Source organism: Zonotrichia albicollis, chromosome 3, assembly GCF_047830755.1.
Source record: "Zonotrichia albicollis isolate bZonAlb1 chromosome 3, bZonAlb1.hap1, whole genome shotgun sequence".
NCBI lineage: Eukaryota > Metazoa > Chordata > Aves > Passeriformes > Passerellidae > Zonotrichia > Zonotrichia albicollis.
Window position 1 is genome coordinate 96,040,500 of NC_133821.1, and position 27,081 is coordinate 96,067,580.

Consider the following 27,081-nt stretch of genomic DNA (forward strand, 5'->3'; position numbering starts at 1 on the left):
AAATAATGAACTGCTCTTCATACAGACTTTAATGGCTTACAGCATGGGATGGGAAGCTGCTGTAATATAAATGGCTGCTTCATTCATACTCACTGTAGACACCTCTTAAAATTTTACAGTCCATGTTTCTTAGGAATAACTTGTATGGAGAACAAATTGTACAATCAATTTTTATTTTTTCTGTCTGTAAGAGACCCTTCTTGAGCTGCAGGAGGAAAAAACAGGAAATTAACCTTCTACCTTCTGCCTTCTTCTATGTTGTAATTTCTCTGTGCTGCTTGAAGAGCCTTCATGTCAATTTTCAGTGAGATTTAATTCCCAATGGGAGTTCTGTAGTTCTGGGTGGAAGAAGACTCAATTGGGCATTATAGGGCAATATTCACTAAGTGATGTGGCCACAAAGGTATTTTAGACAGTCAGGGGCTTTACTTTCTCAAGTTTTCTTGTTTGGATGTTATTTTTTAGCTTAATTTTTAGACTTTCAGGCTTTCTCAGAGACATTGCATTTCTGCTTGGATTAAGCTTTCTCCACAAGTCAGTTTACTGGAAATCAGTCTCCTTGATTCAACTTCTGTTTCCTATTATAAAATGTTCATTGTCTCTGCAGTGTTAAGAATGAAGAATCCTGATGTTGCTGCAGTTCCAGTGCACACACCCATTCGAGAAGGTGTGTGAGTCACCATTACAGTTCTTAGAGTGATACGGCTGAGAAAGCTTGGCAGCAAAAAGTGCCCTTTGGGAGCTCAGCACATGAGTGCTCTGCCCCCAGCTCTGAATGCTGCACTGCCTTGTAGTTTTGGCAGATCTTGTGCTGGTCCCATTTTTGTTACGTTCTGACTCCTGCACAAGTAGTGACTGTTGGAAAATAGTTTTGTTGAAGTGGAAATGCAGATGTTGATCAGTATTTGTAATCCTTCAGCTGAGAACTGGTAGTCTCTTGTTTGTCCCACAATTAGAGGAAATCATTGAACTAAATCAGATATGCAGACACAGCTGAGAAGCCTAGTCCTGGAGGCAAAAGGATTTACCAGAGGTTAGGAGAAAGGAAAACTGAGTCTCAAAGAGGAAAGTTAACATTCTTCTATAGTCTTTGGATAAGTATAAAGGTGTCTTTGCCTTTGTTTCATTTGCTGAAACTGCCCTTTGCTGTGGAATCAGAATTTGAGTCTCTCAGGTTTTGCAGGTATTAGCACTTTGAATTTGTGAAGTCTGCTGTGAACATCACAGACTCTCACTTCCTTCAGTACCAGCTTCCATGGTCAAAGGTGAGTGTAGCTGGTGGAAAATTTTAAGTGTTGGGAGCTGTCCTTAGGGACCATTTCACACTTGAATGATTTTGGTTTCTGGTGTGAGCCATTGGAGATCTGACTGCTTTAACTGTGGGAGACTTCCCTGCATTAGAAACATTGCCCATGAGCATCTGATTTTAATGTGGTATTTTATTTTGTTTTCTCTTTTCCTTACAAATCAACCTAAAATTTAGAAAGCATTGCAAACTTGCTCAGGAATGCAGTATAATAAGGGACCTGTTGTGGTTTTTTCCTTTCAAAATGCATTCATTTAATATGATTATTCCTGATTTTTAGTGCCAAACTTAGGAAGTTACCAGCTAAACATCTGGAATAAAAGCATGTATTGTGCTATGAGTAGGGGTTTTTTTTAACAGTAATCTTGTAGGCTTGGAATGGTTGGGGTTTGCCTACGTAGATTGGTTCAGCTGTAAGTGGGTTGGTAAAGCGGGAACTTAAAAAATTGGAAAACTATCTTTAAATATGAGCAAGAATTGCCCATTCCTCACAGTTTGGCAGGAAAGGACTGGATGAAAACATCAGGAAGTAGACATTGGAAGTGAGGGCTGATGTTTAGACCAGAGGAGGTCAGCTGCCTTTTGTCAAAGTGCCCAGGGGCTCCTTGGCCTCTCCCCTGTGTCTGCTCCATGTGGGGCACACAGGGGAAATATGGGGGAGGAGGGGGAAAGGAGACACCTGCAGACACAGACACACCACCACAGCAGGCACTGCTATCTCTACCCACATCCAAAGCAAAGAAGGTGATTAGCACCAAGTCAGGTGAATTCCTTTCACATCTGGATGCCAATGGGAATAAAGTAACTCTGAGAGCTTCTTTCTGTCCCCTGTTCCTGTGATTGCTGTGGAGTCTGGAAGGGTGAATTTGGAGTCATTAAACAGAGGGTATACTGTGTTTGAGAAAACAATGTTACATGGGAGAGAAGAGCTCCATATTTTTATAACCTCTGTAAAATTTTGAGTATGGGCAGTTGTTCAGTTATTCATAATTTTATTATGAAATATGCATGAATATAATAACAAGTATTTCCTGTTTAATAAGGATTTTTTCTTTTTGCAGTTTTTTAAATACCTTTGGAACAAAATCTTAATATACTGTGTTTTAAAAGCTGTTAATTTTTTAAATTTAATTTTATGTTAAACCAAGTAACATCTACTCAGTGGTCTCAATGCTGCATTTGGAATTCGGTGTTCATTGTGAGGCCCCAGTGCAAGTGAGGGACTGGCAAACTGGAGCAAGTCCAGTAAAGGCCACTGCTATGGCTGGGGGTGGGAAGAGGTCAGGAGGGCTGAGGGAATCGGGTTTGTGTCATTTTGAGAAGAAAGGAATGAGGGGAATTGAATGGCAGTCTTCTGTGTCTCAAGGCAGGGTGGGGAAGAAGGTGGAGCCAGGCTTTGTTCAGGGGTGCACAGCAGGAGATGAGAGGCAATGGCTGCAAGCTGCTGCAGCCCAGCTCCAGTTGGGCTCACAGGAAAACTCTTCCTGGACTTTGTGGTTAAACTCAGGAGCAGGATGCTCTGGGGGGTGGTGAAACCTCCACCTTCAGGGGGTTTCATAACCTGGGGGGACAAAGGCCCTGAGTAACCTGATCTAATTCTGAAAACACCTGTCTTGGGTGTATGAGAGAACATTCAGAAGTCCCTTTCAGCCTAATTTGAGCTTTGATTTTCACAATTATTGTCTAAATGCACCTGTAAGCTGTGCTGTGTAACTCTGTTAGCAGGAGAAACAATGGGAAAAGCACTTGAGCTACAAATGCAAATGTACCATATGCTGTTAGTAAAATTAAATCATCTGCCTTAATCTTGATTTAAACATCTTTGAAATAGTTCTCCTGCCTCTCAGAAGAAGAGTGAAAATCTTCTCTTTGAAATATGGTGCTAATAGAGATCATTCATAAATGTACTGTCTGCTACATAATATGGCTATTATTTTCTTTTTGGAGGGTATTAATGCAATCTGTAATACACAACCTCTTTCCTGCTCCAGGGTTTTTCTCAGCATCTAAAAAGTAGTGAAAAATATGTGGAACTTCAAAATGAGTTAATGTAATGGATAAATCAACCCCTGAGGCATTCTTAAGTGAGAAAGTGTAGCTTTCTTCTTGTGAATAACTGCACTGTTCAGATGGGAGCAAGCAGGTCAGTGGGTAGGACTCTAACACTGGGTCTGTGTCCTTTTTTCTCACAATTCTTGTGTAATTCGAAGCATGTCACTGTGAGCTAGATCAAAATGGAAATCAAGCTCCATGGCCCAGCTCTGTGTCTTGTTAATATTTGCTGCCGAGGAAGGAATTGATTTTAAAAAATCATTGTTGGAAGTTAACTTGGATAGATTTTTAAAAGCTTCTATCATATATTTAAAGAAAAAAAATCATTCTGAAAGCCTTTTAGCTGCTCTCTTAAAGATGCATTTGGAAAAGGTATTGAGACTCACTTTCAGAGGTTTGCTTGGTATTACATGTGTCACACTTGAAAACCTATGCCCCAGTCGTAAGCAGCTTTAAAAAATACAGGAAAACAGCCATTTCTTCAAACCATAACTATCAGTTGTTTTGGCTGACAGTTTTGGTGTGGCAGGATGCATTCCAGACATCTGTAAGCAGGAACACGCCTTGGAGCTCTGCAGATACAAACTGTAGAGAAGCTTTAGAAGGAACACTGTATAGTGAAAGCATATAATGGAATTTATTGTGTTATTGACAGATGTTGGGTGAATCCTTTCTGAGCCTTGGCTCTGAAGCTACTTGATTTTGTCTAAGACTGGATTAAGAGTTATCAAAGCTTAAGACAGTTTAAAAGGGAATTTTGTATGCTCAGTAAATGTAGTTGTTATGAATTGTCTCATCAAAATAGGATCTTGTGCTACCAGAGTTGTTATCCTTCCTGGCACATCAATCCTGATAATTCACCCCTGCAAACCTAATCTTAGGAAGGTACATTGCCTAGTGCCTCCTAGGGTTGGATCCTTTTTTGAAGCTTTTTTTTTCTATTTGCTTTTTCTGTAAGTGGCAATTGATTTGACCCTTGAATCCTGATCCATTTAGTTTAATATTTTGCCACTGTGCCCTGAATTTCGCTGTTTCCTTCAATTTAATCTTTTCATATTTGGGCTATGGAGACTTTCCAAGGGCTTGGGCTGTTTTGTTGCCAGCAGAAGAGATAACTTCTTCACATGGACATCTATGGGCCACTCAAGAGTAGGACAGAAAATTCAGCATTGGCTCTTCCACTGTCTTTTGTAGCTTTTGGAAACTTAATTTTCCTTCTCAGCCCTATTTTGAAATCTGTCTTTTTGACATGCTCTCTCTTGAGTTAGAGTAAAACTGGGCTGGGGGCAGAGTGTGTGCTTTGCTTAGTACAGTATGTTTTCCTTCAGGATGATATTGGAATGTCACTATTAAGCAGCATTTTGGGCAAGGTGGGATGATGTCTCTCATGGGTTCTGGCTTTGCTCTCTTCAGTTGAGTATTCAGTACCAAAGTAGGGGAATGCTTTGTAAAGTTACTCTTTTCCTTAAAACATGAGATCAATGGCATTTGAGAAAAGAAGTTGAAAGAAAAGATCCCCAGGAAGTTGCTCGCTAGTACTTCAGTCGCCTTAGGAAAAGTGGAAGTAAAGGGACTCAAACAGAATTTTTAAGATTAGCAGAACAAAAAACAATGGAAAGAAGCTGTGTACAAATTGTATAGTTAAATTTGTTATTTTTGATTGCTGAATAGAGAAAAGCATCATGAAAACTGATAAGCTTCCTAGAATTTTTATCCTTCATCCCTTTGTGAATATTTTGTGATGGACTACATACTCCAAACAGACATTTAAATAACATATTTTATTAATCTCCTTGCAATTGTCACAGTGGGAGCTGCAGAGTACAAAATAGTTTAAAAACTTTGTCTTTCTTCAGCTGGTTTACTGAGATCATGAAAAGAACTGGCTCCAATACTGAGGGCTGAGTACATAAAATTTGGACTGTATTCATATTGCAGGAAGAAGCCAGGCAAATTTCCTCTCTTCCATAATGGTATTAGCTAATAGGTATGAGCTTGGCCAAATTGAAAAGGAGTGTCTCAATATTTGGAAATTGTGTTCATCTACAAAACATGTTCCCTTCATTTTTGCAGAATTTTCCAGCCTGCTAAAGGTACGGTGGATGTACTAGAATGGACACAGAGGATTTCCCTCCACCACCACCAGAAGGTAATTGAAATAGTTTGGAGTTTAAGGCCAATTTTTCTGTAAGAATTTGATTGTCTTTCCAGCAGTGATTTTACCTCTGCAACATTCCCTTTCCCCATATCACCCTAAGGCTTGGTCCCAGTGGTATTCTGTTGAAACATGAGCTCCGATCATCTACCCTCTCTTGTTCTTCATTTGCTGGTGTAGTTAGAACATGATAAGAAGAAACATCGGAGCAATTGGTCCTTGCTCCAAAATATGTGTTTTCTATGGCAGCTCCTTGTAGTCAGAGCACAGACAGAGTATTATGGATGCTGGACTAAGGGGCTCATTGTGTAAGGTTAACACTCAGTGCCCCTTGCCTGTTGTATCCTGGTGGCTGGGTGGCCTCTGGTGTAACCCAGGTTTCTGAGGGCGCAAAGGTAGGATCTGTCTCACTGCCTTTGTGTTTATGCTCAAAGAGCTCACCACAACATGTGGTGTTGTTTTTATCCTGTAAGCACATCATTGTATAGTGCTTGCTACTACATATTTTAATACTTAACAGGATTTGGCTTTTGGTAGCTGGATGTTGAGACACTTCATAGAAGTATTATGTCCTTGTTCTGGTAATCCCAAAACATAAATTTATGGAGATCTGTGGTCGAACCTGCTTTTATTTCATTCAAATTGCTATTATAGTTTGTGTAGATAGGGATTTTTCTGTAAAATATTACCTTTTCCTTGTACAGGACAATATTACTTATGGACTTGCACTTTATTATATATGTTGATACAGATATGTATTAATATATATAAATAATATACATTATTGCTTATAAGACATTTCACTTATGTTCACACAGAATTTACATGAAGCCATTTGCGTATGAAAGCACATTTAATCTTAGTTTTATACAGCTGTAACTCTTTAGAAATTTGGGAATTGTCATTCTAGATCAGAACTGCTTTCTCTCTAGGCACTGCCTCAGATAGAGGTCTGTTACTAGATACTGCCTTGGGAGTTGGGAGTGTGAAAGAAGCAGAAACTTGTGAAATCAGCTTTTAATGGGTTAGATTTCTGGCCAACATTGGCAGTTTCATTTATGCTCTGAGATACCACTTAGGTTATTGTTGGCAGCAATTCCTTGGCCGTCTGTGGCCTAATCCATGTGGTCAGGACCCTGAATTTAGCTCAGTTTTGTTTAGTGACAGTTACTGTGAAACTATCTCTATGGGATAATCCATCTCCAAAGCAGTGTAGTGCTGTAGGGGAAGAGCCATCCCTAAGGAATCAATATTTCCACTTGAGCAGAGGCTGCCGTTTTTCAAAGACAGCCAATAACTGTGGCAACAGCTCCAACTTTGTGCAGCATTTCAGCTGTGGGATAGATGCTCTGACAGGATTTCAGGGTGATGCAGTTCAGTGCACTTCCAGAATTCTAGTTCTTTCTTGGCAAAGGTTTTTGTGACATGTAGAACTATGTGTATCATGTTCTTATTTTCAGACATGTCAGTGCTTAAGAGGCTGGGATTAGATTTTTTTAATATAAATTGAGATTCTATTACACCTGCTTTTTTTTGGAGAGGGGAGGGGAAAGGAGCAGGGGGATGATTTTGAACAGGCCCCCCAGACACCAGCACCAATCCTGGCAGAGTTAAAAAAGTGCTTGGTTAATGCTCTCAGGCACATGGTATTATTCTGGGGTGGCCATGTGCAGAGCCAGGAGTGGTACTTTGATGAGCCTTACAGGTCCCTTCCAGCACAGAATATTCTGTGATTTCTCTCTCATCTGAAAAAGCTTTTATGAAGCTAGTGGAGCATGTATATTTTTTTAGTTTGTCATTGCTAACTCTAAAAACCTATTAAAGGGATTATCAGTGATAATAACACTAAAAGACATTTTAGTTCACTACCTAGCTAATTCTCATTACCTGTTTTGCAGGTGGAAAAGAGGTGAGGATTTGAGGGCCAAGTATGACAGCAAATACACATAACAATTAACAAATGAAGGCTTATTTTGCCTGCATATACAGTGGCCATCCATGTGTCTGTTCAGGAGGGGTGAGCAGCATCTGTCAGTGCCTTTGGACAGTGGGCACATGGGTGGGTTTTCCTAGCTCATAGTGGGGATGAGATTCCTGTTGGGTGCAGAGCCCTTTGCTACACCATTAAAAAAATTCTTACATTTGGCATAATGATTCTAAAATCCCACACTGGGGCCATGGATGAAATAAATTGCTTTTTTAAAAAGAAAGTTCTTATGATATTGTGGGAATTTTTTTGTTTACTTATTTTTTGTCCTAACAAAGACAGCTGTAGTGCTGAAAGTCATGTGGGCTCCTTTCTACAAGTGTATACCTTGCGTTATAAATCTCAGCTTTATTCTTGATGCTTAATTTTTCTATGGTTTTGCCAGGTAAATTCTCCACGTTTATTTTTTATCAATTTTTTAATGCATGCAAAGGGGAAAAATAGTAGTAAACCTTCATCTTTGTCATGGGGATGTTGCAAGAAAAAAGTTGAAAGGTTGAATAATGTGTTTTCATTAGCCATAGCCATCTGTACCTTGTTTCAGTTAAGGTGCAGTAAATGTCAATAGTGAAGCTGCTTCTGCCACTACTTGATAAGGAAAAACGACATGTGATAAAAGAATGGAATGTAACATATTTTATTTGTTTTAATTTATTCTGCTTATGCAACTTTTCTGTTCATAAGTGTTTGGACATTCCATTCATGCATTGCTAATCAGGTAGTGACAAGTCTGTGCTGGTTACCTTTCCTACCTCAGAGCAAATTCAAGCAGTGAGTAACTTGGAATTATTATTACTGTGTGTTCTGTCCTCTAGATTTCTTTAAAAAGAGCTTCTTCTTCAAGCCATGATTAAAAAATTCCTAGTATTTTTCTCTGTGTATGTTGAGGGAATGTATGTTTTAGCAAACAGGAAGCATTTAGAGTGGGGTAGATGCAAAGGCTTCCTTAGCTATGAGCAAAATCCTAAAAAGTACTTCCAAAATGGATACTTGCAATCATAGTGCTAGCTTGTGTTCCCTTCTTTTGTGTGTCTGTATGTATGAATTTAGGTGTGAAGTGCAGGTATTTAGAATTTCTTACATAAAAGAATTCCATGGCTATCTTGTGAAATAAAATAGAGGATGATTCTTGTTCTGTCATCAAAAAATTCCTTTCTTGAAAACTAAGTGAAAATGGCAGATTTTATTGTGACTGTAAGTTGTAATTAAGCTTTTAATTGATTGCTGTGATGGAGTGTCCTTTACCAAACACATTTAGACAAGAAGAGGATATGCTGTGGACTGCAGGCTGTGGAGGGAGGGATTACAAAGCTGGTAGTTCTAAGAACGTGGCATCCCATTGAGACTGCACAACAGGACTTGCCTTCACACTGAACGACTGGGACTGGAGGCTGGTTGCTAATGTTAGGTTGGTGTTTACGTGTGATGGATGGCCTGTACTTGTGCAATTACTGCTGTATGAGGAGAAGTCATGTCTGGCAGTTTGTCATTCCTCTACTTGGAGAATATCTGGTGATCTTGCAAAGTGGAAGCCCTTTTTTTGAAGTGAGGTCTTTAGAGGCGTTTATCAGAGCCTGTTTCCAAAGGAAACCCGTGTTTGTTTGCCTGGCATGATGGTTGCCCGAGAAACAGCTTCTTGCCCAAAGGAAACTGGGGGTACTTTCTGTGACAAGGAGGTTTAGTTTCATTGTCTCTAAATATGTCTGTTTCTCACTCTTTCTAGTGCATGGCACTATGCCTCAGATGATTTCTCTGTAAAAACTATTAGGAAGCATTGGTTGTATTTCCTCATACTGAGTATGCTTTTCTTTGTTTCCCATTTATAAAAAATTAACATAAATGCTGCATTAAAATTTTAAAGTGAAATACTGAAATTTCAGTGTTTGTACAAGGATATTGTGAGAATCAATTTGAATGCATAGTATTGCCAACGATTCTTTCTACCTTGAGAGGGAATCATCTTCATTTGAGAAGTATGAGAGGTGCCCTTAAGGACCAAGTATAGTGGAGAGCTTGATGTTCACTCACTCACACCATTGTCCCCACTTCCTTGGGTAAAGCTAGATCAGAAACCTTGTCATGCTGAAGTTTGGGATTTAAGATGTTCTTTGAAATGAAGTTGATTTTTCTAAAACTGGTGGTAGACTAAAAATATCTCATTTATTTTGTACACATTTTTATATAAAAAAATCACCTCTCTAGACTTATGAGTGGGATATTTCTTTGCTCCTGGTATGGAGACATGTAGAGCAAGGAGACCAAGGACTTAAATCTGGATATCCTGTATGCAGCTGAGTGCTGTGATTGTGTCTTTCCGCAGTTATTTTTTGTTGTTTCCCTGTCAGGGCCAGAACACTAAAATAGTCCTTGCTCTTCTGTCCCTGAGAAGGAAGTCTGGCCTGAGTCCTTGGGTAGGAGTAAAGTATCCTCTCATAACTGAACTGTGAACTGTGCTCTCATAAAAGTTTCCACTGGGATGACCTTACATATTATAGTTAAAGAAAAAACCCTAAAACAAAAAAACTCCACCAACAAACAAAAAAACCCTCACCAACCCCAAAAAACTGAAACTCAACAAAAAACCCACCAAATTATAAAAAAAATTATTTTCTTAATAAGGAGCTTCTGGTGAGCTGCTGTGTTTTGCTGTAGAGATGACTGTATTTCTCTGCCAGATGAGCTGCTTTTTATTCTGTATCCTACATGTTTCTCAGATTATTTAGGTACCTTTTTTACTATTTAGTGAAAAAACTCATAGCTTATTTATGTTTTAACAGTTGTAAGCAGCTAATTTTGTGACTGAGACAAGAGGTGGTTAAATTGGGCTTTTTTAATATTGACAAGAGAAGCACTTGTATGTTTTATGATTTAGTTTCTGAAAGTACAAAACATTGAAGACCCTAAGATTGCATTTATTTACTATGCTTGGGGAAATAAGGCATTACTTAAATTAAGCTGGAGACATGAAGGGAGTTGGTCTTGGGCTAAACAATATTGTTAGGTATCTATTTTCAGCATAGAGACAGTTACAAATGATTGTAAAATGGGAGCCAAGATTTCAGGAGAATGAGAACAGAATATGAATTGTAGTTATGAATGGCTCCTTGTTTTTGAAACTGGCAATAGCTTGCTGGTCTCTGACATCCCATCTGTAACAGAACGATTTATTTATTTCTAAAGGTCACATTTCTCTCAGTAAATGAAGGACAATGCATTGTTTAAGGTAAGGATTAATTATTTTATGTGACAATTGAGACAAGCTGTGTAATGAAGAGTAACAAGAAAATTCCCTGTGCAAAAATCATTTATGGTGTCACATGTCACTCCTAATTATGTATTTTTTCTTCTAGCCAAGTATATTTGAGTGTTGGAAAAAACAAAAACATAGAAAATAAATAGGTTTATAAATAGCTTATTTTTGGTTTTAGTAGCCACAAAGAAAACACAGTATACATAGATGTAATTATATCTTATTTTATTATGAAGAAAAATGGTTAGAAATTTGCTAGATGTTTAGAACATGTTAAATGATATTACTGTTCTGGATTTCTTGGTGGGTGACTTCATTCCTTTGATAATATTTGGTGTTTTCTTTCTAGATAATAAGATGTAGTTGTTTTGTTGGGTTTTTTTCCTGTTTATTCAGCTGCTCTTTAACGTGACTTGACTTTACTCGTTAGGTCTGTGTAGGGACAAGGCTCAGACATGTTAATCAGAAAGAGCAGTTGGTGATGAGCTAAAGGGCTTTCAGGGGATTGCAGCAAAACTTGGTCATTGGTTGGTGGTAACTACTGTTGGTTGATTGGTAACCAGTAATGGATTGGTAATTAGTATTGATTGCTTAAAAAAAACACCCCAAAATTGTAAGGGAATTTATGCTGATATTTGGGTGTTCTTTCAATGAGCAGTTGAAACTAAGCTCCAAAATTTTAATTTTAGTGAGCCAACATGTAAGAAGAGGGTGAGTTATTTTTTTCTATACTTCTTTTGCATTTTTAGGACTTGTATCTATCATTAACTGGCTGGGATAAATTGCTGGCAAAGAACAGAGAAATTCTTCATTTTTGAAGTTTTTCTGTTTCACTGAACTCAATAAATATTCACTAACCATGACTAAAGCCTCTGTAATGATTCTACTCTAGAGTTTACAGAAAGATTCACTTTTTTATAAATTGCTATAATTCTCTTACCTTGTTCATGAGCTTGTCTTAGATAAAAGCTTGTCTGTGTTATAATAAATAAAATGTATGAATTTTTGAATGAGACTTATTAATTTACTTATTAATTCAAAAATTAACTTAATTTTTGAATGAGAATTTATTAGGTGCTGCTTGCTTTTCCTGCATGCAGGAACTGAAACTACACCTAGTAATCTGAGGAAAAAAAAAATTGTTAAACATTTTTGGGAGAAGACTCTCCCAACCCCCTGTATAGATTTTCTTTTTCCTTTCTCATTGAAATAATTTTTCTAGCCTTACCATATTTTCATTAAAATGAATACAGAAAATTATTTAGTAGGGTTGTTGAAGAAGAAGGGTTGCAAGAAAATGTTACTGTTAAATAGTCTGTTGTTGAGCTCAATGGGTTTGCTTAGGAGAAGGCATGATAGTTTCTGGATAACCTTCTGGATAACCTTATGCTGGTAGAAGTTTCTCTAGGGGCTGGAAGGGAAGATGCCTGTGCTCCCGTGCCATGGGGATGCTAACTGAAGGATGACTTCCCAGTCTCTGTATTTCTCTGTTCTGTATGTTGGCAGGAGGAACAGAGGGAAATGCAGGTGCTGCCCTGGGAGCAGTGAATTGGTTAAGTGTAATTTGTCCAGAGGATCTTATCAGTCTCCTGTATTGCAAAGGGAAGTAGAAGTAAAATTAACTTTGGCTGGGATTGCTGTTTTCCCATGCATATCAGATGGTGACCCATTCCTATTTGCATGAGGAGAACACTTGCTGACTGTTGTGGGTCTGGCTGAGATGGAGTTCATTTTCCCCACAGCAGCTCTCTCGGATCTGGCTGGCGTTGGCTCTGCTGGACACGGGGGGAGCTTTTCAGCACAGCAGCCACCACTGTAGTCCCCGGACCACCAAAACCTGGCCAAGGAAAACAAATTCACAAAACCAATTCTTAACAAGACTTTTTATATTGGAAGAAATTCCTTCCTGACTTCCATGTGGACTGGCTGAAAGTCTGAATGGTGATGTTTGCTTATGGGGTTTTCTTTGACCAGTCTTGGGGCCAAGACAGAGCTTCCCTCCCTCTCCATGGCTAATGAAGGGGGGGCAGTGAGAAGGGCTCTGAAGCTGTTGGACTGAAAGGTCCCAAGGAAACACCATTGTTGTCCAGTATCCGCTGGTGATAGAATTTCTGGTAGCAGGTGTGTGAAAAGGGTACTGTAAAATAGGATTTCTCAGAGTTCAGTGATGTAAGAATTACTGTTTTCATGAGTTTGTTTGAATTCCACTGGCTTTTTTTTTTTTCTTGAGATAGAACTGGACATTACTATGTTAGGGAAAAGAAGATCAAGATGTGTTCAAAAAATAATTAAAATAAATACCAAGAAAGAATGCTATAAAACTCCCTCCTCAGTTGCTGAGATAATGGATTTGTCATTTTTTGAATATATTATGCTGAGTTTACAGATCAGTCTATCTCATTAGTGCTCTTTAGGCTGGATGAAGGGGTAACCATAGAAATGAAGAGGTAAGAAGCCAGCTTTTTTTTTTTTTTCCAAAGTATTTCCAATATTGTCCTGGATTTACAGGAAATAACCATTTTGTTCTAGTTGATACTTTTTTTAGTAAAAGATACAGTAAATTGCAGTAAAATTTAATACCCAGTTTGTTTCTTTGTCCAGAATTCATCAAGGGGAAAACACAAATAGTTAAATATTAATTATTTTTAAACACACGAACAGGCTGCATGCAGTGCTCGGAGTGTTAGAGGAGCTGTAGTTGTTGGCAACAAGGAACCTTTGGCAATGTGTGTCCAAAGGGACACCCAGATTGATGGAGCTGCGTGCATCTTCTGACCCCATCTGGGCTGTTGCTCTGGAGGTGGGCTGAGCTATGGACGGCTGTGTGTCAGCAGCTGTTGGGAGTCAAAGGATTTTAGGTGTTCCAAGTGGTGCCTTTGGGGGGACCCAGTGAGTGCTTAAGTGTTGACATTGCTAGACAAAGCAATGTTGTTGTTCAGCCTGGAGCAGTGATCCAGGATTTAGGCATCCCTTTGCCAAAGTCGTCCAAAAGTTCAGTCTAGGAAATATGTACAATTGCTGGCAGGATGGACGGAAAAACATGATGCAAAAATGAAGTCAAGTCCTTTGCTAACTGCTTAACCAGACTGTGTCATCCGGTTAGAATGATGTTGCTAGTATGATCCAAGACCTCAAAACTCAAGCTTTTGCTCTGATTGGCTTTCAGCTTTTCTTTAGTATGATAGTTTATGTACCCAAGATGTATTCTTTCTCTCTGTAGAGGTGGGATCTCATGCTCCCTGTTTCAGTTCTCCAGGGTGTGTCTGGCTGCCTTCTTCTTCATAGGGTTCCAAATTACTTTTAAAGAGCTTCTGGTCCAAGGTACTGCTAGATGATTCAGCAGTTTTATATTGCTAATTAGAATTAAATAGACTGCATTAGAGAAATGCACATGCCTCAAAGCATTAAATGGCAATTGTTTCAAAGTAAGAGTAATTATTTGGGAAGCTAGATATTAATAGTTAATAGCTGACAGGAAAAAGAAATACAGAAGTAAATAACAAGCCAGAATACTCTCACTGGTGGAGGTTTCCTTTTAAAAGGTTATTTTTTCATAAAATTGTCAACTACATGGTCAAAACTGCATTTTTTAGAACGGTTTTCTGTTTTTCCTTCGTATATAATTTGTACCTTATGGTTAGCCAACATGCTTGCAGTGCCAGAGCTGGATATTTAATTTTCTCAATGACTTTGTAGTTGTCTGCTGTTTGATTTCTGTTTTGTTGGAGCTTTCTGGTTTTCCTGTTCCCTGTGTGGACTGTGCATTAGGCAGCACACTGTAGGTGAGTTCAGCAGCTCGTGTGCGTGGTAGCTGAGGCTGAGCTTGGCTGCACAGCCGCCATCAGCAGACCCATTGTACCCCAGCTCAGCTGTCTGGTGGCATTGATACCAACTCAGATGGGTGACTTTGAGGGTACTAAGGGTTAAGTGCATTGGTATTCCTTGAATACTGATGGAAAGCTAGTAGCCTTTGATATGAAGAGGTGATTTTCAGTATAGAGAGGGATCTCTCATGTATTTATGCAGAATTGCAAATAATGTTTGTACAGGCTTTCCTTACAGCACCAGCAAAATTTCTTGGTATTTCTTGGAAATTGATATGTCAGAATGTGCTAATATGTTGTCATCTTATGCAGGGTTTCTATACTGTTGTCTCCTTATCATAAAAGTTTCATACCTTCTTGGTGCTTCTCACGATCATCGCCTCCAATCACTGACTCTTCCTCACAAAGCAGCCAAGTGACCCCAGTTCCATTCTCACCCAGCCACCCCACTCTCTTATAGCACTCTTCTTCTCCTTGGTTACAGCTGTGGCCTGTTAAAGTCAGGCCTGCTCCTAATCTTTGATAATTGGCCCAGCTGCAACTCTGTAGAAGTAAGATTACTTTCTACACTATCTTTGTTTTCTTATATTCTGTCCCCCTACACTAATATGGTGCTGAAATAGAAAAGACATCCTGAGGACCAGGCTTGATCTGTGTTTCTAGGGGTGATAGACAATACCAGTGTGCTCAGTATTTAAAGTAAATGACCATAAAACACTGATTTTACGTAGTTTCCCTTCTGGTTATCGGGTAGCCAGCACTGAAAAGCACATTGAGGCTTTGCAAAGGAGTACAAGTCTGCTGGTGTTGCTCCTGCTTTTCTCTGGACTGCATGATTCATGTCTTAATGTTGTTATTTTAGACTTTTGATTTTTTGCAACTCAATTCTTTTAAACTTTAGGTAATTAAGACTTAAATTTTTAGCACTGTGAGTAGTTTGTAAACTTCAGGGTTTTGCTATTTGTAATCTCTCCTAACATCCACAGACCTGGGCTTTATTTCAAGGAATGCAATTTTTTTGGTATTAGGCATGCTGTTGTTAGCAGGCTCTCTGAAACATGAGCAGGCAGATTCATTGCTCTTCTGACTCTGGTTTTGAATTTGTTTTTTTATCCAGAAGAATAATATCTGTTGTGCATGCTCAACAACATAATTAGCATGTAGTGTGTGTATTTGCAAAATACTAAAGAGGCATTTGTACTTATTTCTTTGTTATTTATTTGCAGAGAAAGCCTGTTAATTCATGTGGCTTTGCCTTTGTTTCCATTACTGGAAACAATGTTTGCATGAATGTATACTCTTTTACCCCAACTCTTTGGTTGGGTTTTTTTTTTGTGGCTGTTTTCCACAGAGACTGGTAATGCTGACATTGTGGTCATGCTTTGGATGTGTGTGCATGCTGTGTGTAATTAGCAGCGTGCCTGTACCACAAGGACCTGGGCTCCCTGCAGAGCCAGCTCAGCACAGCTGTGAGTGCAGGGAGTGGGTGCAAATGAGTGCAAAGGGAGAGTCCTTGGCTCTGACCCACTTCCCATGGGAAGGAGCACTCACTCATGTGTTTTTATGTGCACAGTTTGTCCTAGATGTTTATTTTCCCTCAGAAAAACAGATACTTTCCACCTGTGTGCCTGTGTGAGGAGGTGGTTTGTGGATGCCAGGTGTGCTGGTGGCTGTCCCGTGTGCCTGGGCAGTGGCAGTGGCAGTGCTGGCACAGGTCAGCCTTTCCCCTGCAGGGTCCCTCCTGCCCTGCACCTCGCTGCTCTCCCTGCACAGTGCTGGTGCAGGCGTCCTTTCAGAAGGGCAGAACAGTGATGTGTCAGCTGAGTACCCGAGGGAAAGAATATTTACCTACAGTTTTCTCTCCTGGAAATGAAGAATTAGTGGTCACAAGTGGGAGGGAGATGAGTGATTGAAAATACCACGTTGCTTTCTAGCATTAGGAATGCAGCCTAAACAGTACTTTCTTTCAAAGTGGGAGAAACAAGATGTTGTCCATTGGAGACCAAGTTTCTTGATTTTTATGAAGTTGGCCAAATCTGGAAACTTCTGCAGGCATGAGTGTTTCATAGCACAAGCTTCAGCATCCTGACAAACACCAAGCCTCTGCTGTGAAATATCTTCTGAAATTAAAAGGGAACAGCTTGAGAGCCCATTTATCCTGGAGCACAGTCAGCAGGGTGGGTTTGGCCCCAAAGGGTTAGTTTTACAAAAATAATGGTAATTTGAAAAATTCATTGGTTCCTGGTATCTGCATGCTTTCAACACTTATTTCTTATTGTACACAGCTTCCGTAAGGAGCTCAGCAGATTTTAATTGTGTAGAAATAGAGGTCTGTAAAGGGAAGGGTGTCTTATCAGAGAAATGTCTGGAATGTATCAAGGATAAATAATAACCATTTAGATTGCTATGTCTGGCAGTTTGTTTTGACTTGTAACCTGTGTGAGTTAACGAATTTTATGTTACCTCAAAATATTCTGGGATAGTAACATTTTAAAATATTTTTTTACTAGTAAGTTTTGTGTATTTCAAGACACTCAAGTATTTGTAGGAAGTTGAAACATTTGGGGAATCCATTTGAAAGAAAGCTAGGTCTTTGCAGGTACCTCCTGCCAGTGTGTTTAAGGTTCAGTTGTATTAATATTTTTTTACTAAATATTAATTAGATATATGCCATTTAAAGCATTGTACACTTATTTCCTTCATCGGTTGTATGGTAGAAGTGACTAAAAATATTTATTGAGTTCTTTAAATGTAATACATTTCTGCTTTTTGTTCCATAATAGTTGGTGAACTTAAAAAAAAAAAGATTACAACTGATTGCAAAGATGACATTCTTAATTATACAGGAGGCTTCCACTTATAAAAATATTTTTCAAACCTTAAAACATAAAGTATTCATATTTCTTAGTGGTATGTCCAGCCTGTTTATGTCCAGGGCTTCCAGGTTTATTGTTCTCATGCTCCAGACTGCTGAACTGTTTGTGCTTGGGGTTCTATTTCATTCTTCCTGTATCATGCTTTTTCTTGGAAGAAAGTTGTCTTCTTCAGTTGACTTCTTCTGAATCGTCATGGATTTATGAGATTGCAAGGGGGGACAGACATTTGGGGTACTTTTATTTATTTCAGGTGTGTTCATATTGTATTCAAAATGCAATTGATAGTTAATACAGAGCTGTTTTATCTTACTTCTATGTCACTAAAATAAACTGTTTAAGAAAACTATTAATGAAGCTTTGCTGACTTTAAAATTGCTGGGCTTTAAAATTTATGTCATTCCTTTAACTCCTTAGTTAGTGGATGGGAAGGCAAAGGGTGCCAAGAATGCTGTGCAATTTGCAAAGCAACCAAGCATTTTTAAAATTTGCTTATGCCCCAGCAGGTCTGTATAAACACAACATAAGTGAACTTATTTCTGAAGTAAACTTAAGAAATGTCATTTCACTGGGTAACAAAGCACAGAAAAAGTCATAAATCTGTGTGCTGTGCACAGTTATGAGAACATGTATTCCTTTTTCTGATTCTAAATTTGCACTTTCATACTTAATTTAACTTGAAGACAATGTTTCCATTATATCAGATGTCTTTTCTGTTTTGAAAACTCCAAATGGAAATTTTTAGAAATGTGAGAATTTCCCTGAAGCATTTAAAGAGCTCTCAGAGTGGTATTACCATAAGATGAACAAGTTCAATCAATTTTTGTATTCTTATCGCACTGATTGGCACACATGAAGCTAAGGATGTGAGTAGTGGTGAAAGGCAAAATTGAATTTTTAGTACCTAATTTAATTATTTGAAGAATTCCAGACTCTGTCACTCTAAGCATTGTGTGATTATTACTTCAGAAAAAAATTAGTGCATTTTAAAATTATGTAAAAAACAAAAAAGCTGTCCTCTATGTGTTTTTTGCAAGGGAGGGTGCCTTTGAAAATCCCCCCCTCACACACACACCCACCAGACTCCCCATCTTTCCCCACCTCTTTTTTTTTTTTTTTTTTCTGCAAGGCAGTTGCCACTAATTGGCTTTATCCTTTTGATTTGCAGATAAAGGGTAGGAGGAACTGGGGTTTTCTTCATGATGGTGAAGTTTTGCAAGACTTCTGATGGTGTTTAGCAGCTGGATTCAGCCTGGGTCTAACTGATACTGTCTTCGTAACTGTAGCACTTAAAAAGAGCTTTTGTCTGCGTGTTGTTGTGATATAACACAAAGAACTGTGGAAAATAGGTATTTTCAAAACAGGAATTTGTCCTTTTTTGTGTGACATAATCTGTATTTATCTCATGTTCTGATCAGCTCTTAAGTTGAAGCAAAAAGCCCCTATCCTCTTTTTATTTAATTTTTGTTGTTAAAATACTTTTTCCATCAATTGAAATAGTATGCCCTTGTTATTAAAAGCTTAAAGGAGAATATTTTTATTAAGTATGAGATGGTAAGTATCTTTAAATTTAAAAGGCTAAATTTTATGCTGGCAGAATTAAGCAAATGTAGAAGTAATGCAAAGCTGCAATACAGTTTTAGAACTTTCTGAACTGAGGATATTTGTTTGTCTCCTGTATACCCTTTCTGATGAACAATGTATTCTTTCTTTTTTTGTCTCTTTTTGTAATCTTAACCCGCTGTCCCGTCAGTGATGTGATTATGGAATCTTTTCAGGCTGTAGTCCCATTTATCAGGTTCTGTGCCTTGTTTATCTGTGATGCAAAGTAAATATTTTGAAATGAATGAAGAGGGGCAGTGTTAACAGCCATAACAGAAAAAAAATTAGGTGACACGTCCAGTTTAAATTTTTTTTACTAATGTTGAAAAGACATTTTCCCCTCTTTTGTTTCTTTTCCCCATTACACAGTCAAGCAACAAATATTACAGTTTAGTCAGATGGATGCTGAATCAGGAAGAATGCCATCTTTGGCTTTAATCACTTGGAAGAGCTCTGAAGAATTTCTTGCATCTTTCAGGAAAAGAGGAATTTGCTAATGGACAAAGCAAAATTGAGAAGCCTCACTTCATGGCTTCTCATGAAGAATTTTTGAAAGGAATTCATCAAAATGAAATTAAATATCCTGCTGCCTCGGCCATAACACATGACAATAAATGCAGGATAATCTGGGTTTTTTGTTCCTTACTATTTTTGCAATTAGTTCACTTTTTCTCCAGCAGAGAGGCTACATGAAAGATCTTGTTATTTGTGGCTGGGGTAAAATATGCTGGCTCAGCCTGAAGAAACAGAAGCCTTGGCAGGAATGCTGATTACCATGACAATCTAAGCAGTCTAGAGCTTTGGGGTGTTGCAGGTTTTATCATAAAGATAAAAAAATTTGTTCTGGATGGTTTGATAGCTGATAACATCATCATGATGCAGCAGATCCAATCATCTTTGCAAGACTTGTTTTTCATCTTGTGTTACCTGAGAATGAAGGGGGGAGGTTTATCGCCTTCAGGTAACTTTTTATAACATACTTGTGTATTTACATCTTTGCCTTTTTTAGGATATTGTTTTATGCTGTAGGTACATGAAGGGATTTACATTTTCATGGGTTTTCCCCAGTAACATGGGGGAAAACTGCTGTGTCCTTCTTCCTGCTCCCTCTCCTCAGCCCCATGTGCAGTGCCAAATCTGTGCCACAGTATCTTCACAAGCAAAGAGGAAAAAACCCAAACCCACCCTTCCTTATCCAATTAGGATGTCATTATTTCAGCCATTACTTCCTCAAACTTCCACACCCTCCCTCCACCAGAATGCACGTGTGTGTGGGGTAATAGGGCTAATAACATGTTGCATGGTTTAAAGCTATCTCAGATTGGAGTCAGAAAATTAATCTGCTGGTCTCTGTTGGAGGGTGTGAACTAAGTTATTGTCACTGGTATTTGGACACTGTTAGGAAAGAATAGACTTAGGAGTTTCAGTTAGAAAGGAAAAATGACTTGAAGTTTTAAAGTTGCAAAGTCCCTGTGCAAATAAATTAATCTGTGAAGTTTTCTTGTTTAAAATTTGGCTGTTTAGGTGTTTTTCTAAAAATCTTTGGGCTCATTATGACAAAACCAAGAGTATTTGCACTATTACTTGTTTATTTCTTTCCAAATAATTTCCTTGTTTGCACTAAAGGATTTACTGAAAACTGCAGTAAATCTGTTCTGTTCCAGTAACCTAAAAATCTAAGGGTTCATTGTGTAAGCTTCATTTGTAATGTGGAGCATTTACTGGTCCCATGAAATTATTATTGAGAGCAAACAAACAAAGGTGTGTCTTTCTGCACAGTTCTAGAGCATGAACCAAAAGCCGCGGGTCCGAATGATGAAGAGGAAGATGAGGGAGAACAGTTTGATTTTGATAGTGGAGATGAGATACCAGAAGCAGACAGACAAGCCCTTGTGCCACCTAGTCCTGGTCCTGGAAATTACGTAGAGCACCAAGAGGCTGGTGCTGCAGGTAAGTCAGCCTGTTGGTCTGTGCCTTCACTGGGCTAAATACTCAAGACTGATCATAGCATGCCTTTTCTTGCCAGTGCAATAAAAGTTCTTTAACAAGAATTTTCCATGGTGTTATGGCCCACCCCTGAGGGCAGCTCAGGTTCTTCTTAATGGATCTCTTGGAGCAGATTAGACTGGAACAACACTGAAAGATTGGTATTTGTAAAGATGCACATGTTGGGTTTATTTTGGAACAATTTGGTTGTAATGGAAAGCATATATGTAGCCATTTTGGTTATTGTTATATAAAGAAATATGGCAATATCAAAGCATAAAAATACCACCTTCCTGCTTAAGGAAACATAAAAGGGAAAAGGAAGGAAGAAAGACGAAGAAAGGGTAAGAGTAGGAAGATACATAATCACCAGCCATGGATTTATGATGACACTTGATTGAAGTGACAATTTAAGGTCTTTATCTGTCAGAGGTGGGGGAAAAAACCCATAAAATACAAAGTCTGGTGGGTTAATACACTCTTAGGTTCAGGTGGAAGTGCCCAAGCACCTCCTCAGTGAGGGCAAAGTTCTACATTATCTCTTGATCATGTGCATCAGAAATTAGTCTGAGGGCACTTCAGGGGTGCTTGAGAGTTTATGAGCTCTTCCAAGGCAGAGCTAATGCCTCTAATGTCACTGAGCCTTGTGTGACATTAGGTCGCAAGGCGGGTCACTTACCTTCCCTGGGAGGAGGCTGTGTTTGTAAGGGAGGGCAGTTTGGCCATGATTTGGGCGGCCTCTCCCCAAGCTCTGCCTCCTGCCAGCCTCAGAGCCCAGTTTGTAGCCTCTGGTGGTGGGAAGTTCACCCCCTCTGTCTTATGCAGACCAGAGGTTTGTCATTACACACCCAAAAACTCACTGCCTTCTCTTTGTGGGCTTGCAAACCTGGCATCAGCAAAGCACCCAGGCACCCCTGAAAATGATCAGTTTATTTTGAGTCATAGTCCAGTCTCTCACATGTGGAAATACCATGCAAATGTTTTGAATATTCCTGCCAGTTACAGTCATGGTAGATCTGGCAGGGCAAGTGACCATCACATGTAGTTCCCATGAGGTTTCCCACTAAAGTGTGTCATCCAAAACAATGGATTGGACATAGTCAGAGTGTCATGCTACAGGAAAACTGTGTATCCTTGCTGGTCTTAAGACACATTGATGGCTTGAGATAAGCTGTTTCATAGCTAAGCTTGCTGGTTGCTGAGTTTGAGATGTTGTGCATAAAACTAAGTAGAGTTTGAATGTATGAATTTTGTTCATAAACAGAAGTTTTGCTAAATATTGGAACATTTTTAATGACAGATGCAGATATTCCCAGTGCTAAGGTGTAGTCTGGAAATTGCTGTATTATGCTCAAATTTCTAACAGCTGATTTTGCTTACTTTATTCCAATTTCCTTTTGTAAACAGATTCACTGTTCTTATGGCAATTAAAAGTAGGTAACTCTTCAAGTACTGTGCAGTTTGACAACCTGGAACTTAAACACCATCTTTCCCTGAGCATCTGTTGCTTGCTCACCCTTATTGTGAAGTTGTGCTTACAGGTTAAAATCATTTGATCACTTGGGATACAGTTCTGCAGTTCCCGTTCAGAGGGCTCTGTCGTTTTGCTGTAGCTCAGCTTGTCTCAAAAAAAATACTGGGAACTTTCTATAACAGAAAACAATACACTTACAAAGAGGAAAACTTGTGAAATTATTTTCTTCCTCCCTTTCTTAACAGAGCATTTTCAGGACTGCTCTTTCAGGAATGTCCCTCCATGACTTTTTCTTGTCCTTGTGACTACCCCTAAAATATATCTTGTGTTTCTGTTTGTATGTTTCAAATTCATCCAGATTTTAACCTTTATGATTTAAGACTGTTTTGACTCATGTGCTTATGTCAGTCAAGATACTGTTTTTCCATAGGCATCTTTGTAACTCATCTTGTTTTGCTCTTGTTGCATTCCTCATTTGTAACACGGGGATGTTGGCAATACTGTGTGGGAATTTTGAGTCATAGATTGTAAGCAACTTGTATAGAAAAGATCAAGTCAGTATTTAGCGTACTTGCAAAGAGCTATTAGAGCAGCTTGAGGAGGTATGAAAACTAAAAGTTGGTATTTTTGTTTAATCTTTCAGCTAAAGGAGATGGTAATTTAGAAAACACTGAGAAGCTGCAAACATCAGAACCTGCTGCAGAAGGCACTCCAGCCAAAGTAAATCCCTACTCAGTCATTAATATTTCCCCAATCCAAGATAAGGATCCATCCTCATCACCAGAACCAAGTCCTCCAGAGGAGTGTGCCAGTCCCAGCCTGTCTGGTGGATATTCTGTTCCTGTCCCCTGTGGATATGCTGTGCCATCCAACTTACCTTTGATAGTGCCAGCGTACTGCAGCCCTGTCATCATCCGCAGTGTTTCTGTAGATGACGAAGGTACTGGATTTACACACCTCACTTGATTTGAGAGGGAACCCTTGGTTAACATCAGGTACCTTTTCTATATAGCACTCACCCTGGGTGAGTATGATTAATGCTAATTCCTTCTTAATGTGATGAAATAATTTCCAGATCCAGTGTTCAAGCCAAATGGTTTCTTCTCATACCTTTTATTGTTTTTCCTAATCCTGGCAAAATTCCTCTCCCTTTTGCCTTTTCTATATGCATTTCTGTTTCTTTATTTTCCAGTTCTTGTGGATTTAGTGTTACTCTTGGATTTTTCCTTTGATGATTTGATGAATTCTCTCTCTTCTAGTACAATTTTAAGACAGTAGAGGAAACTAGAAAGGGAAATAACTATGAATTATTACAGAAACAAGGGATCCATTTTGTAACCAGAGTTGAGATAGTTGACAGCTTAATGTCAAGACAGTAGGAAAAGAAAGCTGCCCATATCCTGCCTTTTTCTTTTTGTATTTTCAATATACTTTTCTTTAGCTGGGCAGCAGCTCTTCTGTAATTCCAGCTTTTATTCCAGCCTTTGCTTTTTACCACTATTAGGAATACTGTCAAGTAAAAGCAAATGTTTGTGTGGTCGTTATTACTTGTAGAGGAATATATGTTTGAGAGAGAGAATTAAATGCATTAGCCATTGTGATTTCATCTTAACAGCTCTTCTAAGAAATGGCCGTGTCTTTGAATTACTTAGCTTTCAGAAATGCATGGTGTGAAGAAACTTCCAACTTGTTTTAAACATGTGTAAGAATAAAATTATTGCAAGGAGGGAGATTATTCTTTGGTAATGATCTAGTAAAATCAATTTATTATGGTAAAATGTGCAGTTTTAGCCAAACTGACATGTTATTGCAAATGCTTTCTTTTTTTTTCCTTACTTGGCAGGTACACAGTCAGCAACTGAAGAAAGTCATTATAATTCTGTAAACCTGGAGGACCCTCAGAATAGGTGATTGCCAGTTCATCCTGTTTTAATGATTTGCAAAGCCTTAATTCCTAGGAAAGCTTGCATTTGATAAGTATTTTATTTTCCTTGTGTGATACTTCCATGTTTGTTGGTTTGGTTTTTTTTACCCTTTCTTACTCCTGTAATTCTGATTGTGTACAAAAATCAGCACTTGTGTGTATAACTGTGCATGACATTTTTGGAGACACTGGGTTGAATTTTTCTAGAGTGATGGCAATGTCAGGTGCAACAGATTGCTGCAGGTTTGGTCTAGCCTGCTGCTTTCAGCAGGATCCATCAGATCAACCATGGCCTTGCTGGCTGAGCCCTCAGCCCTCCAAGGATGGAGGTGCTGCAGCTTCCCCAAGCAGTCTTCTCTGCTGTACTACCTTCCCTGCCCCTCTTCCCCCCCAGCCTCCCCAAATGTCCAAACCAAATCTCCCAGTGGGCAGTCTGTTGACTATTCCCCCTTTGTCTGGCATTAAAAAAAAAAAAAGGCCCCAAAATGCCCAAAACAAACCCATACAAAAAAATAACCCTGAATCCCTGACCTTTGTAGTTCTCTTTGGATAGTTGTAGCTACTCTTGGATCACCCCATAACATCCTTTTCATCAGACTAAATAATCTCCATGTCTTTTATCTCCTTCCTTGTAAACCATGGGCTTTAGTCCTTCATCTCCCTAGAGGTAGCTTCACTTTCTCCACAGCTCTGTAGCAGGGGAGTGTTGGGAAGCCAAGGCTGGACGTGCTGCTCTAGCAGCCTCACCAGCACCAGGTGGAGGGGGGAGCAGCTCTGCCTGATGGCTCCCGATGTAACCTGGAATATCTTTGTCTTATTTACCATGGAAAAGAAGCTCTCACTTCACTGTTTCTGAGAGAATTTCCTGTGTTCTGGTAGATGAACTCAAAAGCAGAGTATTTTTTAAGATTTTAAAGAAAGTGTTTTCAATTTTCTGACTGAAATTGTAAGACTATTAACTTGAATAGCTTATTCATCACCCAACTACACACTGAAGCAACATTTTTGACTAATTAGCACCCTTGGAGTGGAAACTAGAGGGCAGACATATATTTATTGTCTTGTCTTCATGGATGTTTAAAAACATTGTGGTATAACTTTTAGTTCTTTTATTTTGTGGCCTCTTTTTCAAGTGAAGATAACCAGACCAAGAAAGAGGATGATGCCCTGGCCAAATGGGTTGCAGATCCTGCAAATACAGCATGGATGGAAAGTAAGTATCCATGAACACTTAAATACGGCTGTGGAAGGTGGTCAGTTTTAAGTTGTGATCAGCAGTATATGTGTGTCTATGTGCACAAGCAGATTTTATGGGAATGTCCATGTTCACTTTTATTGTGTGTTTTTAGATAGATTCCAGAACAAAGCTGTAGAACATTCAACAGTAATACAACATTCTGTAATAAAATATTCAGCTGTAGGACATTCAACAGTGTAATAAAATTGTATTTTAGAATAAAGTTAACATTCATTTTTCCACTTTTTGGAGTCTGTGGAATCATGTGTTATGGAAGTCATTTAGCTCCATTAATGCATGTGCAGTGGAAATAAGCTCCAGTTCAGTGTCTGATCTGAGACTGTATTTGAAATTGCTCTTCTTGTGCAGTAATGGCAAATAAGCACTTGGAGGTGGAAGAAGGGAAGGAATTGCCACTGTCTTGGTGTGTGCTGTTGATTCGTGGCTGGCAGCTGCATTTTAAACCAGAGCAGAGATTGTGTGGTTTGAGGACAGATTATCCTGCCTGTTCTCAGCTGTTCCTACTGGGCTGGTGTTCATCTTACATATTTTGTGAAGTGACTGAAGAATTTGTGTTGTCATTCTGTCTCTTAATTTACTAAGATAAACATCACATTATTTACTTTTGGTTCTTTTTAAAAAGCCACTTTCAGCTTTTCTACACCTATTCATTCAGTAAAGCAAAGAGCAGCCTTGAACAGGCAGAGGACATACCTCCTTCTTTAAGAAGGAGGGAGAAACACTGACTTTTGAAGTGGATTTTTGTTTTCAGGCTACTAAAGGTCATCATAAGCAATGCAGATAAAACTGAAATTTCACAAATACCATATACTGCTTTCTGCATTGTTGCAATATTTGAATGATTAGATGTGCAGACAACATGCTAGTGAGAGTGAGTCATATCTCCATTGTGTTAATATATACCAATATAACCAATTAAATAATATAATAGTATATTTCAGTTGGAGAGCACCTACAGCATTTCAACTGCCTGACCATTTTAGGGTTGATCAAAGGCTGAAAGAGTGTTAAGGGCTTTGTCCAAATGCCTCTTAAACACTTGGTCCCATTCAAATTTTAGGAAGTTTCTCATTTGTTTTTTTTTTTCTGTCCTGATTTTAGACCCGGATGAGGTAATTTATGACGATGTGCCAAGAGAAGATTCAGACTCTGAACCAGGTTTGAGGTCTTTGTAATGTTGAAACCAATGCAAAATGGAATTATGTGCATGTATACTAAACAGATATGTTCATTAAGTGCCTAAAATATATGTAAATGGATTTACCATTGTGTCAGTGATTGGTAGGTCTTACAGAGTTCAGAATTATACTAGTACTTAAAAGATTGTTGCAGCAGGTCTCCTATACTGCTCTTCTCAGAAGCTGAATTCTCCTTTGTTTTATAGATACTG

General features: G+C 38.7%; 1 protein-coding gene across 6 annotated transcripts in view; it reads left to right on the plus strand.

The window, feature by feature from the left end:
- ARHGEF10 (Rho guanine nucleotide exchange factor 10) overlaps positions 1-27,081 on the plus strand; it is a 124,510-nt gene that overhangs the window by 21,398 nt on the left and 76,031 nt on the right. For 2 of the 6 annotated variants that reach the window (XM_014268530.3, XM_074538176.1), the window contains exons 2-7: positions 5,432-5,507; positions 20,829-20,999; positions 23,153-23,449; positions 24,353-24,416; positions 25,567-25,646; positions 26,793-26,849. In XM_014268530.3, the coding sequence (XP_014124005.1) occupies positions 5,471-5,507; positions 20,829-20,999; positions 23,153-23,449; positions 24,353-24,416; positions 25,567-25,646; positions 26,793-26,849 (706 nt within the window). In that variant the 5' untranslated portion in view covers positions 5,432-5,470. Of the gene's footprint in view, positions 1-5,431; positions 5,508-19,903; positions 20,011-20,828; positions 21,000-23,152; positions 23,450-24,352; positions 24,417-25,566; positions 25,647-26,792; positions 26,850-27,081 lie in introns of those variants that run through there. The other 4 variants (XM_026794781.2, XM_026794780.2, XM_026794783.2 and 1 more) reach the window with 4 other exon arrangements.